Raw genomic sequence first — 20,216 nt, forward strand, 5'->3', positions numbered from 1 at the left:
TCCATTGTCATAATGTACCACGATTTATTTAGCCATTTTCCTCTTGGCAGAAATATCTTATATTCCCAGCTTCATCCAGTCAACAACCTTATAGTAATCACCTGTTTGCGAGCAAGTGCCTGCAAACACAGTAAAATTTCTAAAGCTGATATTGAAGAGTCTGATAATCATATACACAAAGGATATCATAACAGGTGCTTAAAGAATAATAATAAAAGCTTTTGCCATATAGACAGAATGTTTCTAGAGGATCTAAGTATAAATCACAGGTACCTGAGAAATCCCTAAAGATCCGTAAATTGCCCTTTCATCTGCCTTCGCTGCCTGCACCCTTCCTTCTTCATATTCCTTCCTTCAGTATATACAACCTCAAGCCTTTAGAGAAATGACAAGATAATTTACTCCATCAAGATGGATTACTTATCTAAATATGTCAATAAAATATCCTCAAAATATACAAAAACTACCCCAAACTACTCTTTATTTAAAAAGAGGAATGATAGGGGCCGGCCCGGTGGCGCAGCGGTGAAGTTCGCATGTTCCACTTCGGCCCTGGGTTGGCTGATTCAGATCCCGGGTGCGGACATGGCACCGCTTGACAACTACGCTGTGGAAGGCGTCCCACATGTAAAGGACAGGAAGATGGGCATGGATGTTAGCCCAGGGCCAGTCTTCCTCAACAAAAAGAGGAATGATAAAAGTCAAATGCCTTCAGTGACCAAGCAGGTTTACATAAGCAGGGACGGGGCGGGGGGGGGGATGGGTGCAGCAAACCCTTCTTAGCTCTCTCTGTCTGTCTGTTTAGCAACAATGTTTCTGATCTTCTGGTTTGTACAAAAGACCAGAAATCAAGAACTTAAATGAAAGCTCCCAAGTTTTAAATGTTGGCAACGAAGCAAAATTAAAATACAGTGTTTGGGTTTAGACAAAAAACGTATGCAAGCTGAATTTGGCTGATGCTTTCAGGTTGCAACCTCTGATTTGAAGCTTGACGGTAATAAGAGTTTCACTGTCCTGTGTTTTTTAATCTAACAACAGCTCTGCCAGCTGTTCTCCTTCTTTTACAGTTGAGATATTATGGTTTCTGTTAGGTTAAGAGAGTGAATTCAGGACATGCGACTCGTAGATGGCCACATCGCTTCCAGGCCTTTTCTTAAGTATATGAGGTAGATCTTACCTGTGGTGTTGCAAGATTACTCTCTGTTGGCACACACAGGGAGGTAGCCTTTTCTAGAGATTGTGGAGGGAGGGGGTTAAAACTTGAGGTTTGACCCTAGTACGGTGGAAAAGAAAGACATTTCTGGCTTAATACAGGTAACTAAATGTCAGGGAGGATGGAAACCAAACGTGGGGATGAAGATTCACTGAAAAGAAGATTGCAGCATACAATAAGCAGACTTGACTTTATTCGTAGCTTGCCCAGTGTTGTGCAGTCACCAGTCCTTCACTGATCTTTGCATGATTTTAGCCACATATTCCGACACCTGTATTATTATTTTCCTAATAGACTTACTTTAATAAATATATTTCTTTTAAAGGCAACTTTATATCATTGCTATAGAGAATCACTAATACTCTCCATAACAAGATAGTAGCCATAATTTTTTTCCATGAAAATGAAATCAAAGCAATTATTTAAACAGGAAAAGTGTAAAAGTTAAAAAATACGGTGAAAAGCAAAGGTAAACAAACCTAATTGATTTGCCAGAAATGCATACCTGAAAATAGGTCTTGCAATGAGCTACTCAGAGTGTTTATGATTGTTATTAATAGAGTGATATTCTGTTCTTGATCACGTAGTTTAAGATGAGTAATATGTAGTACATATCTCCTTAGGTCAGAGTTAGTTTGATTTATGACTGTGTATTTTGGGGTGCTTACCAGACATCTGTGTGCAACTGAAAACATCCAAGTTATTCATGTTTGCATGATGGCCTTTGGTCTATGTCATTATTCAGACCCTAGTTTTAATGATTTGTGTGTTTTGTGTAAAGTAGATTACCACAGATGTATCAATATTGGCCTCATCCAAAAGAAGTCTATCTATGAGTCAAGAATTGGATGTGATGGTTATTTTCCTAACATGAAAATATGTACATATTTACAATTAAAAATGTCATCCACCTAAAGTCATCTCTAGTGGTACAAGGATTGATCTTTGGGAACTACTAATATGGCCTATGGTTAGAAGTCAGAGAACACGTTTATCTTTGTGTTCACTGTACTCAGGAGGATCCCTAACACGTAAGAAATTCTTATTAAATATGTAGTGACTGAAGGGAATTCCAGATAGAGGCATTGTTCCCCAACATCTATGTCATTTGCCAAGTCTGTCAAGCCAGAATTAGCCTTGCTGCTTATTATCACAACCCATATGATCTCAATCATCATGACCTGTTGATCCTTACACAAATTTCTAATTTGTTCCATCCCTCCAACTCCACTGCCATCACCTTCATATGGTTCTTTATAATCTTTAGCACAAAGTGCTACAGTACACTACCTACAGATCACCCACCAAGATTCTCCTCCTTCTCCCTCTGCTCCCACAAAGGTCTATGAAAACATGGACCTGATGGCATCACTGATCTGATCCCATCACTTTCCTCCTTTTACTTCTTCAATGCCTTCCCGAGCCTGCAGAAAAATTCCTTTTCAAGACCCTTTAGCATCTGGCTCCTGCCTGCCTCTCCAACTGCATCTGCTCTGATCCCTTCCCCTCACTCCTACCTTGTAACCCCTCAGAACTTCTGAGCTCCCCATTGCACCATGCTATTTGCTACCTTTGTGCCTTGGCATGTTTTTACCCCTCTGCCTGGGATACCACCCCCTTTGCATGCCTCTACATGTGTGAAACTCATATTCATCTTTCACAGTCCACTCTAGATGCTGTCACCTCCTTATTCATTTTTCCTGTAACCCTTAACACACAGATATTTATTGAATAATGCATTTAAGTATTTAATATGCCAATTGTTTTGCTGTTTTTCTTATTTTTCCCTTATCATCTTGACCTCAATGTGGTCAGCCATATTCCCTCTCAGCTCTCAAGGCTGATGGTCAGCGTCACATGTCCCAGTTTTGTCTTTTTGAAATTTACAGCATTTATTGGGATGTGTCTTGGAAAACTTTCAACCGTGGAGCTAGAAAGTTCATTCTGAATTCTGATATGCCACGTTTGAGAAATGTGACCAGCCACGTGTTGCTCTACTGCCATGATGGTGAATCGTTTCACTAATACTTGTTCTCAATCTCTATCCTATTCAGAATCTTCCTCTGTCATTGCATGAATCATTCCTTAAGGCCACTTAGAGGGTAAATCAAACTTGTTTTTGGTAACACTACAAAAGTGTTTCCTTAATCCTTGAGTTTGTGCTTCTTGCATTAAGACAGCTATCAGTTAGGTACAAAATCTAATTTGATGTCTACCTTTGGCAAGGCATTGGGCTGGTGAATAAAAACTAGTATATGGGCTTATCTGTGTCAGAGACCATACTGGATGTTGTCTCTGCTCACAAGGAACATATGGGTTAGCAGGAAATCTGGATATTAATAAAAATAACAGCACAATTAAATATAAAATGTACCTTTGATGAGATTATAAAGAAAGAGGAACTAGTATATGAAAGGAGGCCCTACTTTAGTCTGAGAAATCAGAAAAGCATTTCTAAGAAAGTGAAAGTTGAGTATATTTTTGAGACATACATGTTTAGTATTCATTTTATATCATTTACAAATCTATTGTCAATCTTTCAGGAGTTAAATAAGGTCACAGGTAGTTAGTAAAATGTAATATGGGAAGCATAGACTTTGGAATTAACCAGCGCTGGTTTGAATCCACATAATACCTCTTAGCAGTTGTGCCTCTTAGCAAGTTCTTTGCTTTTAATTTTTAATTGTGGTAAAAATATGTATAACACAAAATTTCCATCTTACGCGTTCTTAAACGTACAGTTTAATAGTGTTAAGATTGGTTATTGTGCACGTGATCTCCAGAACTCTCTTCATCTTACACAACTGAAATTCTTACCCATTAAACAATACCTCCCCATTTTCCTCTCCTCCAGCCTCTGGCAACTACCATTCTGTATTCTCTTTATGAATTTGAATACTCTAGCTACCTCATCTAAGTAGAACCTTATAGAACTTGTCTTTTTGTGACTAGCTTATTTCTCTTTGCATTATGTCCTCAAGCTTCATCCATGTTGTACTGTGTGTCAGAATTTCCTTTGTATTTAAGACTGACTTATAATCCGTTTTATGTATATAACACATTTTGATTATCCATTCATCTGTTGATGGACAATTTGAGTGCTTCCACCTTTTGACTGGTGTGAATAATGCTGCTATGAACATGAGTGTACAATCTTTTTTTTTCAACTTTCTCAGTCCAGATTACCCCTATATTGAAATGAACATTATTGTAATGCAACATAATGAAGATTAAGTAAATTATATTATATGAAAGCCTATTCTACCATGCCTAACATATGATAGATGTTTAAGTAGCATTATTACTAACAATAATAGGATTTTGAACATGGGAGGAAAGTTTATCTGGTCTAGAATTTCTCAGATGATGCTATTCTTACTGGTGGCGGTAAGAGAGATGACGTTAGGGTGGTTCACAAATATTTTTAAAAATTTAATAATGCTTCCTTTATTATACAGAGTACCCTAAGAATGTACCTAGCATATTAAGCTCATGATTGTGTGAATATTAGTGTTTGAGGCAAGGCTAAAATAGAGATGTTTATGCTTTTTAAAAACTGATGCAGTTTTTCTTAAAGAGCAAAAATGATGAAAATGGGACATGACTATATGTTGTTCAGGAAACACCAATGTGATTCAAAATAAGAGTAATCAGACCCAGGAAAAACCTTCCATGTTTCCTTTTCCTTTTTTTTTTCTATTTGTCCATTTGAAAAGTATTCAATTCAGGCTGAACACATTCAACTCCTCTATGTTGGGACTTCTATGAGATAAACCCTAATGTTATACTTGCAGTCTTTTCTTCTGCAAGACTAGTGTTGGAATATATGATTCAACCGAAATTACTCAAATTTTCTATAGTCTCCAAATGCCCATCTTTTGGCAGGACAAACCATGCTGAAGTATGTTATCTGAGCTGCGTCAAATCGAACCTGTCCTTTTATAGTGCTGTCAAGCTACAGGAAATCATAGACTTTGGGAAGATGTTCTAATAATTGTGCATACATAGCATTTAGATTGAGCTACCAGAACACGGTCGTTAGTATTTCAACACTAAGCAAGTTTTGTTATATGTTTTTTGTTATAAAAGCATTGCAACTTGAATGCTCTGAGCTGACCTAAACTCATTGTTAATTCCAGATCACAAAATTTTAAAGGCAATATAGGAGAGTGTTAAAGAACAGACAATAAACAAAAGAATCTGCAGGGAATACAATCTTGTTTAGTGTCATTAGTCACATAAATGTATCTTCCCATCTGTAAGTCCAGCCATCTTTCCCTCGTGGCATGAGTCAATGATGTTTAGAAATTTCTCAGCATACCCAGTCTTTTATATCATTTTCCCATTACAAACTCAGTTAACCAAATCACATTCTGTGGCTACATCCACAAGTATAACATATTTCAACACTGGGCAATTCTGATGCTGTCGCCAAACGCATAATATTATGTTTGTTGTTTCGTATTTGACCGGAAACTGAGTGTTCAGAATCCTGTCTGTTGCTATTGGCCAATGCTGCTCAACCCCCTGCCCCAGCATGAGTTCACTCTCTAGTGTTCACGAGAAGGAACAAATAAGTTTTTAAACCTCAGAGAGTTTCATTAATTATCTAATGGAATTCTCATTAATGTTTTAGTGGTTAGCCTTATTTTTCTCAAAAATTGATTTAAACTTGGAAAATGAAGACTAAAATACAGACTCTGCTGCAGTTTTTCATGTGTGTAGCTATTACTTCATGGGAATAACTCTAAGTAATCCTTATTTTTGATTGCCTCCCATTTTGCCCATCTCATCCTACAAGGCTGGCTTAAAAATCATCCACACTTCATTTCCTGCGACTTTAATCTACTCAATTGGCAATTTCTCTCAGCCTCTGAGATGTGTCACACTGCCTGCCTTTCCTGAGCCATCGACTAGCAACCATCTAGTGGTGGAGAGAGGCTCTTCCTTGTCTCCGCTTTCAACATGTTTTCCAGGAGAGCATGGCAACAAGTGAGAAATGCCCTAAAGTATATGATGAATATGATAAAGTGAATTATCTTACAATTTAATTAAAATGTCTTTTTCAAAGGAAATTAAGCTATTTTCTCCGATTCTTCTTATGCACTATGCATTACCAAAGAGATTCTGCTCTGCTTCTGCCAGCCTCCTATGACTGTCACTTATCTGTTCTACGTACAATAGCACTCCATGCTCAGATCTGTTTTAATTTCTCATTTTGCATTTCCAGCTCCCAGTCAGCCTCCAGGAAATGTTGTTTGGAATGCTACAGACACGAAAGTGTTACTTAATTGGGAACAAGTTAAAGCAATGGAGAATGAATCAGAAGTAACAGGATATAAAGTAAGTTGTATCACTTGCAATGCTTTCTTTTTCTACCTCTGGCAATACTTTCCAAGGGAGGCTAGGTTTAAATGATTTGGCTAAATGTGGATGATATGGTTTCTCTAATCGAATTTTGACATGCAGACATGAAGCTTTTTATAAAAATGGTATTTTTCTAAAATGTCTGCTGTCTTTAATATAAATTAAAGTGAAATAATTCTGCTTATGTGGGAATTTTGGACAAAATATTTCTAAATTGTTTGCTATGTTAATTAGCTTGCTACTTCTGATCTCACTCGTATGCTGCTTTAAAAGCAAAAAGTATTGGCTATGATTGCTTGGTCTGGTATTCAAGATTAATACTGTAGGACCTTGCCCCATCTCTCTGGCCTTACAAATACCCATCCAGCTCAGCTCTTCCGTGGGTGAAGTTCACTCTTCTCCACCTCCTTGTTTTTGAGAACCTAATGATTCCACCATGTGCCTAGCCCTAGTTTAAGACCTGTGGATAGAGCTGTGAATGCAACTTATATTCTAGTGAGCCTAGAAGGACAGAGTAAATAAGGTAACAGAGTACTGTAAGTTCTATGAAGAAAACAAAAGCAGGCAATATAAAAAGTAAACGGCTCTGTTCATGCATTTTAGGTTTTCTATAGGACTAGCAGTCAAAGTAATGTACAAGTGCTGAACACAAATAAAACTTCCGCTGAACTTTTGCTGCCCATTAAAGAGGACTACATTATTGAAGTTAAGGCCACAACAGATGGAGGGGATGGCACCAGTAGTGAACAGATCAGGATTCCAAGAATAACCAGTAAGTTGGTCGAAGTCCACACTTTTTTTATTTACCTCGTCAGTGTTATGAGCCCCCAAGAGGGAGTCAGTCCATGCCCCACTGTCCTTTCTTTTTTTCCACCGTGTTTTTCATCTGAATCCTGAGGTTTTGGGATATGAGAGATGAGGGCAGGGGGAATTCTGTGCAAAATAAGGAAAGTGGTGCAAAATAAGGAAAAAGAGAAGAGCAGAAAGACAGAAAAGATGTCGAGAAATATTTAGTAAAACTTTATTAATTTGACTTTTTTTCCCCTTCTTTTGAGATATGTCTAAATTTGCCTTTGGATTGCCTATAAAAACAGAATTCCTCATGCATTTCTCAAGGGCAATGTTGAACCCACAAACTTGTTTATAAGAGTTTTAATATTCCAGTTGTTTGCCTCCTAGAAATTATAAATGAATCTTATCAATTCTTTGAAGAGTAGAAAAAGTTAACATTGTTAAAGTCAGAAACCACTTGGCCAAACCGAAACAGATCTTTAAAAAAAAATTAGTTTCTGATTTCAAAGGAGGTTCACATTAACTTTTCCTTTTAAAATCCAAATGAAACCTACTTTATTATAGAAATTGCACTTTTAGAGTAAAGGGAAACAGACTTGTATATGTATTTTGTCACTGACAATGGTCGCAGAAATTTTGTCTCTTCTTTTAAATCTCGAGTCTGGAGTTTTCAGGCCTCAGTTGAAGTACCGTGGAAGCCGTCTTGTCTTCATTTTCTATTCTCGAATTCTCAGTGACATAAAGAACTTTGTTCCCTGTTTCCTTTCTTGGAGCTTGGCCTAGTTTATAGTATTGGGCATTCAAGATTAAAACTTTTATCTTTAATCTTGGAAAACAGAATGAGTGACATCATTAGCAAGTAAAGAGAAAGGGAGATGTGGAAACAGGAATTTTATGTTTTCATGAAATCACAAAGACTGCAATACTTGGACTAAAACAAATAACTAAACTATACTAAGAAAATAGGTAATATTTATCTCAGAACTGAGTTCTGCAACATAAAAATCTGTAAAACTACAGACATTTTTAAAACTGTATGCACTTCAATAGAGCAAAACCAGGAATTAGTTTAAGCTAATTATTATTATTGTTATTTGGGTTTTAAAATAACTAAGACATGCTCTCTTTTTCCTAGACTAGCACAAGGTATAGAGTTAACATTACAGTATGGCCAAAGTGAAACTAAAAGGAGTAGGTTCTATGCTTTTGCAGGAACAGACACTATTTTAGCATTTTAGAGCTGCTGAGTCGAGTAGCCTTTTCATCTGACATCTGCTGTCTTGCTGAGCTTGCATAGACTGGGGCAGACAAGGCCATATCTAGGAAAAAGGAAGTTTTATTGATTGCTTTTTTTTAGATGATGTTTTATATTATGTATAACAATTTATCTAGAAATGCATAAAATAGAAACAAACAGATTTTCCAAACCCTTATCCAATGAAGCTTTCTTTAATTAAACCATTGAATTATCTCAAAATTGTCTGTAATAAAGTATAATTGTTTCAAAATGATTAAGTAGTTTTTCCAATTCCAATTAAAGTTAAATAATACTAGATGAACAAAGCCTAGAATTGTTTAAGAAAACTTAACATACATCAGTGTTTTTATAGATACTCTTGGCAACTCCTGTATGCTACATTGATAAATAAAATGAGGGCTGATAATAACTTGTGGTCCTAGGTTGAGTTCATGCTATGATTTGGTTTTGGTAAGAGGCATTGCTTTTGCCCTGATTACTTATATGGGTACAATCCTTATTAATGAGCTCTTTATCACCTTTGACAGATATGGATGCAAGAGGTTCCACTTCAGCCATCTCGAATGTCCACTCTGTGTCAAGTTATATACCTATAGTACTGTTCTTTATTGTAAATGCCCTGTGGTGATATTAACTCTTTTTTATTATTTACTGGAAAGTTAATTGGTTACAAAAAAAGTGCTTTCATGAAATGCGGTGGTTATGCATGTTTTTTTTCAACTCTGTATTTTTAACTTTCTACATAGGTAAAGTATGAGTTAATAAAGAAAAACAGTAAGTCCTTCTAGAGGAATCTGAAATGCCTTAATATTTACTTGATAAACCAAAGGAATTTACATATTACATACTTCAGACTTTGATATAGATGTTCTTAAGCTATGATTTTAAGCACTGCCTATGGATAAATACTCACTGCTCCCTCTTGTACACATGCACACACACACACACACACACACACACACACCCCTTTGTTTTTTTTAATGTAGAAAAACTCATTGAATCCAAATGCTGTTTTCCCATCATAACAGAATTGTTTGGAAGACTGAATCAGTATTATTTTGAAGTGTTTATTTGAGATGCTCAAGGGTGAAAGACACATTTTAAAAATTACCTTGTTTGAAAGAGGGTGCATGTGATTCAAAAAACATGTCGTTGGAAAATGCTGCACTAGAAGTTGGCAGAGTGCTGTTTGGTTCAGGTATACTACAAACGGTTGTGAGATTCTTTACAAATCACTTTGCTCTCTCTACTTCTCAATTACTCACCTATAAAATGTGGAGATAATAATACCAATCTTATCTGCTTCTGCCCCATGAAGTACTTCTTAAAAGATAAAGAAGGAAATGTGAATGTGCTTTGTTATCCCTAACGCGCTGGACTGGTGCGAAATGTTCATATGAATTTATTTAACCATATCAAAGTCATGAGGCCAGCCAGATTTTTAAAGCTTGCATTCCATTCTAGGTAATGCTTTCTTTTTCATTCACTTATATTATGAAATTGAAATGACCCCATCTTATCCGTTCTCAAACATTAAAAAGAAAAAATTAAAAAGCAATTGTATCCTTCACACATATGAACAAGCTTTTAGGTTTTATTAAAACATGGTGGAGGATATAAGGAATGACCTGAATCTCAACCCAAATGTTAAACAAAATTCACATGATCCTACATTTCCAATTTCTGAGTCCATTAAGGGACTCTCTCTTTTTTGGAAGCGGGAGCTGGTTTCTTGATGAAATTCGACTGTCTGAGTAAGTCTGGCAGGCTTTTTAGTTCCTCAGATAAATTTGTAATAGAACCATGGCAGTGCTGCTGACTTTGATATGTATGACTAATCTTTCAATACGTGGTTTTCAAAGGGTTGTTGAAGACGTCACTTCTTAGCAATATGTAAAGAATATATGAAAATCAGCAGATTGAATGTTAGACATTGCAAAATCAATTTTTTACCTCTTTCCTACCAATTTCACATTTTTCAGGAACTTTTTTTCTTTGCAAAGATATCAGAATTTGAGACCAACAGTTCAGATAATCAAAAAAAGAATAAAAATTAGCAAAATTCTGCTGTCACCATAAATTACTTTACACTTAGAGATACATTTAAGATAAAGTCATTATAAACAAAGGAGAAAATTATTTGTAACTTTCTCTGCAGCATCTGTATATACTGTATATATCTAGAAGAAAACTGCATAATGAGTAGATTTCATATGAACATTGTTATTTCCACTCAAAAAGTGGGGAAACACTTTCTCCAATACCTGTATTTTATGCTACATGTAATGGAGTTGTACATTTTTATTATTTAGTAATTCCTATAATATGTTCCTATACTTATCATTTTCAAGATGATTATTGTTTCATGGCATTTCTAGCAATATATCTCCATGAGATGTATACTTTGTTTCATATTGAAAAGTATAAGATTTATCTTTAAATTCCTGTGTGTGTATCCTATGGTTATCTGTATGTATTATTTTCTATTATTCTAATAAAATTTATAACAATCGAATGTCCATGCATGATTAATTGTGGTATGATCAAAAAGAACATTTGAAGATGGGAAATAGGAGGGGACCATAATAGTTATGCTGATGCTGTCATTTCTTATATTTTTCAGCCAACTTTTAGTCTTTCTATCTTTTAATGGGATATTTTAAAAATTATTTTTATACCCCACTGACTGAGTAAAATTGGCAGTTTGAGACCATGCCCTCTATATTATAGGTATTTCAGTTATGGGAAGAGAGGGAAGAAAGGAAAAGCTGAAAATTCACTTTATAGAATTGTGGTATCTAGTTTCTTCTGACTTTATTTGGTTGATGGTGGCTACTCCCACATTTTTGGCAAGTATTTTCTTAAGATTAATAGCAATTTATCAAGTCCTCCCTAGACTTTGTCCTTGTTAGAGACTTGCTTTTAAACAATCCTTATGGTATAATATAGTCTAAATATTTGAAAAAAATACTAGAAAAAGATTAGTTGTTAATTAGTAAATAGTTTTAAATATTATTTTTGAGGTAAGGAAAATTACAACTAAAATAATATCAATCATTTTCTTAGATGAAAATTCAAAGATATATTTAGAGGCAGGAGAATTAAGTGGGAAAAGTATGTGTGAGGGATGTGCCAGGGTGTGAGTGTGTGTGTGTTGGTGTGATTTTAAATGTAAGTACAGTTGTACTAGGTGTATCAGCATACCCTAATGAAGGGCAAAGACCTGGGGAATATGCAGAAACAGATTTTATGACCAAAATCAGTCCCAGTGCCCTCTCTCCTGAAGCCATGGCTGTTTGACCTGGCAGAATCAGAGGTCAGCTTTGAGTCTCACTGCCTTGATCTGAACCACGCCTTCACCAATTAGTAGCCATGTGATCTTGCTCAAGTTCCATAACTTCCCAAAGCCTCAGTATCTCTATCTGCAGAATGGGACCATGATAGTAGAGTCCTCATAGAGTTGTCAGATCTTCAGTGAATATGAAACTCCTCTGTGCTGAAATTTCCTCTTTTATGAATTGGGGTTATTGGCGCTACCCACGTAAAAGACTGGGAGTTGGTAAATGAAGTGACGTGTGTGAGAGCTTAGAGTCTGCTCTTATCATTAATGATTCTTCCCACCAGTAGGGAAATGTATGACTCTGGAAGACAAAAGACAACATTTGAAGGTGGCCTTGTTTTAACGTGTTTAAAGCTCTCCTTCCATCTCATTCTACTGAAAAGAAAGGTATGTGATTCTCGGAGTTCCTAGAAGAGAGGGGAAACCGATCAGATTATTTTTGCTTAGGAATATAACATTGATAATGTTAAATAACCTATTTTCACTCTCTGTGTGCCAGTCTGAGTTAAGCACTTTACCTTTGCTAAGTTAATCTTCACAGCAGTCTTGTTAGTTGGTTACTATTATCAAGCCCATTTTACAGATACAGAAACCAAGGCTCAGAAAGATGAAGTAAATTGTACAAGGTCATCCCAGCAAGGGCATTGTAAAATAGGATTCTAACCCAGGCAATCTGGCTGCCACCCCTGAACTCTAAAGCATGCTCAGTTTCTTAATCCCTCTCAAAATCAGATCCATCACAAGCCAGCCCTGATGGCCTAGTGGTTAAAGTTCAGCGCTCTCACTGCTTTGGCGGCCCGAGTTTGCTTCCTGGTCATGGAACCACACCACTTGTCAGTCAGTAGCCATGCTGTGACAGCGGCTCACATAGGAGAACTCAAAGGACTTACAACCAGGATATATAACCATGCACTGGGGTTTTGGGGAAGAAAGAAAAAAGAAAGAGGAAGATTGGCAACAGATGTTAGCTCAGGGCCAATCTTTCCCTGCAAAAAAAAAAAAAATCAGATTTAGAGATTCTGAGTAAGCTTCTCTAGGGCCCATTTGTAGTGTACTTTGTTCTGCCTCTGTTATTGATCACAATTCAAATTGGGGAACTGAAAACTTGGGAAGCCTTGCTTTCACTCTTGTAAATTTTGATACTGTCTAATTCTTACATGGAGAGCTATCCAAGATAAAGCTGACCCAACCTCAGAATTCTTTAAGTAAAAATTATAAAAATAGGTGTCTGTTTTAAAAACATTTTCTGGGCTTTCTGTTTAATTTTCACCATACATTTTAATTCTTTTTGAAGGTGGTTCTTGTTGATTTTCAATAACTTTACCATTTTCAATGAAAACCTAACAGTGAAATCAATGAAATAAAGAAAATGCAAAATGATTAGGATATTACAGGTTCTTTTTTTCCAATTAAAATCCCCCCTGCTGTTTCATATTCTTAGAATGCCATCATTTTTTAAATTTAAAATTAATCTTAATTGGGTTTATTTTCTTCTGAAGTATTTTACCCTTTTTAAAAATGAAAATTGTACTGATATTCATTATAATTTGGATACACTTCAGTAAATATTGGAGGTAAAATCAACCCACAGCAGCAATTACAAAATTAGCAATTTAGTAAATTGTACCATTCTTTTGAAAGAAAATGTGTAAACAGACTGGAATATGGTTATTTAAATTGTTAGGCTTTTCTGCTACTGTTTTTATTTGAACCCTCTGCCCTAATTTAACATATCTTGCTTTCCATGTAGGTGATAATTACCTCTTGAATTTGTACACCAAATAAATACACTGATACAGAATTAAATTTGTGAGGAAGGATGCTACTGTTATTTGTCAGTCTTCATTCTTATTCTTTGCTCTTAACTCTGCCCATTGAAATTATCTTAGAGCCTGATGATTCTATTTTGATCGTTAATCCTGTGGGGAAGAGAAAGAATTAGATCCTGTATAATTGGATGTTACCTAGGAAAACTCAAAAAAAAAACAGAGACAAATGGTAAGAATGGCAAATTAGCAGATTTATTTTGTCATCAGACAGTAACATGTGACAGACATAAAGCTAATGTAAAATGTATGTCTGGACTGACTAATGAGAAAGTGAAATGCTCATTCAGTGTGATTGTTGTTTTGGCCTTTCCAAAGCATCCAGACAAGAATGGCTGCCCTTTCAAAGCTAAATTTCAAGATCACACATTGAAATGCTCATTGGGATCATAAACTCTAGCACAGTAAATACCCTCATTGTGCATGGCTCATCTTTATCTGTTCAGTACATATTTATTGAGTTAAATCAGTGAATTTTCACCATTTCATCTTACCCTCTCCTGTTTTGCATGCTTGATTTTTCCTCTTGTGCTGCCCCTGGACATAATAAGATACGATAATTAGGAGGAGAAGAGGTATTACAAAATTTTATTTGAAATAATTATAAGCAGCAGAGCATCTGTATTGGGAAAGTTGACCAAATTGGGAAGCAGGGAGAAGCAGTAAGCCTAGTGGTTAAGAGCATTTGTTCTCAGTCATAGCGCTGGGTTGGAATGCTAGCCATGTCTCTAAATAACTGTGTGACCTTGGGCAAGCAGGTTAATCCCCTTAGACAAAATGCTTGTCTCTAGAATGGCACCAATGGAAGGACTTGCCTTGGAGGATTCTGCTGGTGGATGATATGATCTAATCACAAAAAGCTTTTATCTTAGTTTGGCTCATAAGTGCGCAATAACAGAGTCTAATAAGTTAGTAAGATTATTGGTGTTATTGTTGAGTTTTAAATGCTGAATCATTCTTAAAGGTTTACTTGTCAAATACACATAGTAGCAGTATCTACCTCAAAGCTGGTTCATTAATTCATGCAGAGTTCCAGATGCTGGTCTCGAGATGAGAGATAGGAGACACGAGTCCTCCTCGCAGGGAGCTCACGTGCAAGTAATAAAGCAGGGGAGGGATTCAAGAGTAATCTGAGGATGAGAAAGATGCTTTAGACTATATGCAAAGTGCTTGTGAGAACTAAGATACTGTTTATAGAGCTCACAGCACAAAACTGGGCACGTGTTAGGGGTTCAGCCTCTGCTGGCTGCAATCCTCATTCTCTCAAAATAGGACCCAAATGGCAAATAGCTCAGAATGTTGCCACAAATCAAGGCCAGTAGTATTTTTCAGAGGATGTTATTCAGAAAGACGTTAAATCTCAGACTAAAAGCTTTACTGCTTCTGCCTTTAAGTAAATATGGCCTGTTTATGACCTCATGCCATGTTCCTCATGAATTATGGTAACCAGAGTCACTTAACCTGGCAGGACTGCAGACAAGGTTCTTTTTCTTTCTTTTTTTAATTGTGGTAACATTGGTTTATAATGTTATTTAAATTTCAGGTGTACATCCTTATATTTCGATTTCTGTATAGGTTACATCACATTCACTAGCCCAAGACTAGTTACAATCCATCATTACACACATGTGCCTAATCACCCCTTTTGCCCTCCTCCCTCCCTCCTTCCCCTCTCATAACCACCAATCCAGTCTCTGTCTCTGCAGAGAAAGTTCTAAACAGTCGGAAAAGCCTGAGGGCCTGAAGACTTTTTAGAGAGCCCTGGCAGAGACGAATGTGTTGAGTAAAAGGAAATCATGTGAAGAGTGTCCGAGAGAAGCCCGTTTTGAGAACAGTGCTATTTTTGCGTTCTCTAGAGAAGTTACCTCCAACTGCCAGGATCACTACCCATGAGTGACAGACTAAATCCTACTGGGACTGGGTTCCCAGAGGGGAAAGGGGGAGGAGGGGGCAAAAGGGGTGAAGGGGCACATGCATGATGTGTCAGATGGCAACTAGACTTTTGGTGGTGAACATGACGCAGTCTATACAGAAGTCAAAATACAATGATGTACACCTGAAATTTGTCTTATGAACCACTGTGACCACAATAAACTATATATGTAAAATATGTAATATATATTACATAAATAATGAATATAATTTAAAAATGTATAAAATATAGTTTATTGTGATTACCTTGGTGTGTGTATATATATTGAAAAATAGGTAAATAAATAAATCCTGTTGGGACTGGAAACACCAAGAGAGATGAGTGGCTACTGTTATCACACAAAGAAAAGCTTTCTCGCTTCAGAAATTAATCATTTTGTCTCTATGCAACCCCTGCCCAGGCCTTTCTGTAGGAAAAAAAAGCCATTGTCTCCTCTTTCCCCACTCCTGTAAGAGAAGATGCTAAAGAACGCAGAACAGTGAAAAAAACTTCTAGTTACCTCATACCACATGTCGTTCAGGAAATTTATTTCACAGTAATGAAATAATCTTGGAGAAAGAGAGAACAACAGACGTAGGTCAAAATTCAGATCTAAAGAAAAGGCAAAGGGGAGAATAAGTGCGAGGTATATTTTCCAACATAATAATAATTGAAAATATTTCACTTATTTTCACAGACATTCACCTTTCACTGAAAAGTCATTCAATACCTTGAAAGATAATTTTCTTTAAAACCACACATACCCATACTTCTACCCAGAGACTTGTGAAGTCCTGTGGAGAGCATTCTACTTCCGGCCGCCACGACATTGAAAAGGCAGCTAGCCAGCTACAGGTGTTTGTGACAGTAGATGAGCCCCAGCTGCTCCAGAGAGATGTGGGAACGAGAATGCTCCTAAGCAACTGGAAGTGACTTGCTGCAGATGCTAACTTGCCCAGGGGAAGTTTCCAGATCTGAACAACACACTGGTGGGAAGGAAATTATGCGGAGCTGTGAGCTGAGCTGTCTCGTCTTGGGAGGTCCACTTAAATTGTATTTTAGAAAGGATGACAGAGGAGGATTTGAGAAACGATTAACATTATGTGCTTTGAAATCAGATAGCCTAAAAGTCCTGAATCTGCCACTCACTTGCTTAGTGCTTTCAAGCAAATTCTTTGACCACTGTAACTTCCTTTCCTCACCTGTGTAATGGAGGTGAGAAGGGCATGCCTTGATTGTATGATAATTAAAATAATACATAAAACGTGTTATTTGTGATATTCGCTCTACCTGAGGAAGGAAGCCCTCAATACTCCATACTTACAACTGATTTCTGCTTTTCTCCCATCCAGAATATTGTAGGAATGAGATTAGTGCTAACTTCTTACTAGTTGAAATGCTTTGTGCATTTTATTCCATAGTTTATATCAGTTTCATTGATCTCATTTGTACGCTTGCTTGCTGCTCGAGTAGAAACTGATACAGCAAATGCCATATTGAAAGGAGATGCCCACAGTTTTTACTCCAGTTCAAAAGGGAGATCAGAAAGGAAGAACAGCCTCTTCCCTTTGCTGGTCCAGAACAATTTCTCCAAATGATCATATGCAATTAATTTTAGGGCCCTGAGTCCCTAAGCATTTGATTTCAATTATTCTTCCTTGAGACAAATGGTTTTAAAGGAAAAAAATTGCATCAAAAAACATTAAACAGTTTTCTCCCCCATCTCTAATATCATTTTCAGATCTCAGTGTTTTAGTTGTTTTAAAGCTTTTCTGTACAGATAAAGGATAAAATTGACTTAGCTATCTTCCCATTTTTGTAAGTGAAACATGCATGACATCTTGGCATATCTTCAGACTCATTCATGTTTGTGGGATACTTTTGAGAGTTTGACTTAAACTCTAACCTGAAAACCATAAAGAGAGTTTGATCTTGATGTTGTGATTTTAAGAAGAAAAGTCCCTTAATTAAGCATATTGATCTGGATATTTTTCTTTTTCATGGACAACCTTCAGAACCCTTGTCACTTCCTAAAAGATTAGCCCTTTCCCACAAGCAGAAGAAAACAAGGAAGCTTTTCAGCCACAAAATTTGGGATAGAAAATCTTTAAGATCTTCCAAGCAGCATCTTCTACAAATTCTTTTTTTGGTTATTTTTTGAACGTCCCATGTCTCCTAGGCCCACAGAAAGACCTTATGCACAGCTGTTTGTGATATATAGATGATGTTGACATCACAGAATGTTTAGAAATAACAGCATGCACCACAACTTTCTCTATTAGGCTGTCAGAGGTTATCATGTAGATGCTGTTGCCATGGCAGAGACTGGAGTATATGGAAATACCTTATCCTGAGAAGTGTCTTTAAGAGAAGTTTAATAAAAGGAGGAGTTTGTTTTTAAGTCTTCTCTCTGTATTAGACCTTTTCAAACCCAAGTATCAGAATTGGATTCCTCCCCAGCCGTCTTGATTCAGAGTCCCTCAGGATGAGGCAAGGAATCTATAGATTTTTTCTAATGAGCTGATTAAAATGAACAGTTAGATTTGGTGTCCAATATTCTAAATTACAAATGAGTAAAAAATACCTGAGACAGGACAAAAACGTTTCTGAATAAGACAAATAATGTGTAAAGTAAACTCAGAAATCATGATGAAGGTCTATGAAATAATGAATCTAATTAAAACACTGCCTTTTTAGACTTAAGAATTTATAAACCATGAGATTTACATCAAAATACCATCTAACTAAGATGAGGATATTCACTGCATTGTTGTCCGTGAAAGAAAAAAATATTGAGAACAATTTAAATGTCCACCAGAAGGGAAAAAATCAAATACAGTGTGATAAATATGTGCTGTGGATTAGCATACAGTAGTTGAAATCTTCAAGGAAAAACATATGTAAGACAGGTTTTTGGGTGTTACAGGCAAATATAAGATGAACAATGGAATGATTTTCTGTGTATGTGAAAACTCTAAGTGATATTTCCCATAAGTATACATTCATTTATAAAAGCATAGAAAGATCTAGAAGAAAATGCATTAAATCAGTAATAGTGGTTACTTCTGGGATGAGATGGTAGTACTGGGAATAGGGGCTGTAGTCAAGGATATATTTAGCCTTATCCATGCTATTTCTATTAAAATATTTGCCTTTATTAAAATAATGCATTGTAGACTTGATAATTTGCTTAGGTATATATAAAAAAGAAAGTGGTGTTAATTGTGTTATAAAGTTAGGGTGAAAAAGCAAGCCTCATGGGATATAACTATAAAGCATCTTATTTTTGTCCCATCATCCTTTTATTTTATAATTTTTCCAGCTTTATTGAGATATAATTTACATACAGCACTGTAAGTTTAAAGTCTACAGCATAATGATTTGTCTTAAATATATTGTGGAGTGATTGCTACAATAAGTTTAGTTAATATCCATCATCTCATATACACAGAAAAAAAAAGAAAAAGAAAAAAGATACTTTTTCCTTGTGATGAGAACTCTTAAGATTTACTCTCCAAACAACTTGCATATATACCATACAGCAGTGTTATCTACAGTTGTCATGTTGTGCATTACATCCCTAATACTTACTTATCTATAACTCAAAATGTGTACCTTTTGACCACCTTCATCTAATTTTCTCTCCCTCCACCCCCTACAAATCTGATCTTTTTTTCTGTTTGATGTTTGTTTGTTTTAGATTCCACATATAAGTGAGATCATACAGTATTTGTCTTTCTCTGTCTGACTTAATTCACTTAGCACAATGCCCTCAAGATCCATCCATGGCAGGATTTCCTCATTTTTTATGACTGAATAATATTCCATTATATATATAACACCACATTTTTATCCATTTGTCCATCAGTGGATACTTAGGTTGTTTCCATGTCTTGGCTATTGTAAATAACTCTGCTATGAACATGGGGTTGCAGATATCTCTTCGACATACTCTTTTTGTTTTGTTGACAAAAATAATCCATAACCAGTCTATAAATGAAAATTTGGGTGAGTTTATTCTGAGCTAAAATGTGAGGACCATGGCCTGGGACTTTTCTTCCCGAAGGAAGAAAGGGCACCAAAGAAGTGGGATGTACAGAATGGTTATATACCCCCAAAGAGGATGCTTCACATATGATTGAAATGTCCCTTTTATAATAGTCTTGAGACTGCTCTGTTGGCACAGCAATTGATGGACACAGCAGGTAGGTGGCTGTCTCAGTGAACACAGCAGGGTGGCAGGTCTGTTGTCTCGAGCCAGGTGGTCACTGGTGAGCTGAGGGGTCAAAGGTGAGCACAGCAATCGGTTCCTAGCTTAAGGAAAGATGCTTATCCTTAAGGAAATGCCAGTGTAGGGAGAAGTTGCACCTTTATCTTAAGGCCATTTGTTCTTGCCATAGTAAATGTTTAAAGCAGATATACAATGCATGCTCAATGGCCATGTCAGCCCCTTTCGGAAAAACAAAGTCAGGCTGAATTAGGTTTACACCAAAGGGCTTCCTCATATA

The 20,216-nt window shown here is 36.4% G+C and overlaps 1 protein-coding gene across 5 annotated transcripts in view; it reads left to right on the forward strand.

Moving 5' to 3' along the window:
- Window positions 1–11,145, forward strand: part of CNTN3 (contactin 3) — a 317,098-nt gene extending 305,953 nt beyond the window's left edge. For all 5 annotated transcript variants that reach the window (XM_023620075.2, XM_023620078.2, XM_023620077.2 and 2 more), the window contains 3 exons: window positions 6,444–6,556; window positions 7,184–7,352; window positions 9,158–11,145. In XM_023620075.2, the coding sequence (XP_023475843.1) occupies window positions 6,444–6,556; window positions 7,184–7,352; window positions 9,158–9,258 (383 nt within the window). In that variant the 3' untranslated portion in view covers window positions 9,259–11,145. The remainder of the gene's footprint in view (window positions 1–6,443; window positions 6,557–7,183; window positions 7,353–9,157) is intronic.
- Window positions 11,146–20,216: the final 9,071 nt, after the last annotated feature.

This window comes from Equus caballus, chromosome 16 (genome assembly GCF_041296265.1).
Source record: "Equus caballus isolate H_3958 breed thoroughbred chromosome 16, TB-T2T, whole genome shotgun sequence".
Taxonomy (NCBI): domain Eukaryota; kingdom Metazoa; phylum Chordata; class Mammalia; order Perissodactyla; family Equidae; genus Equus; species Equus caballus.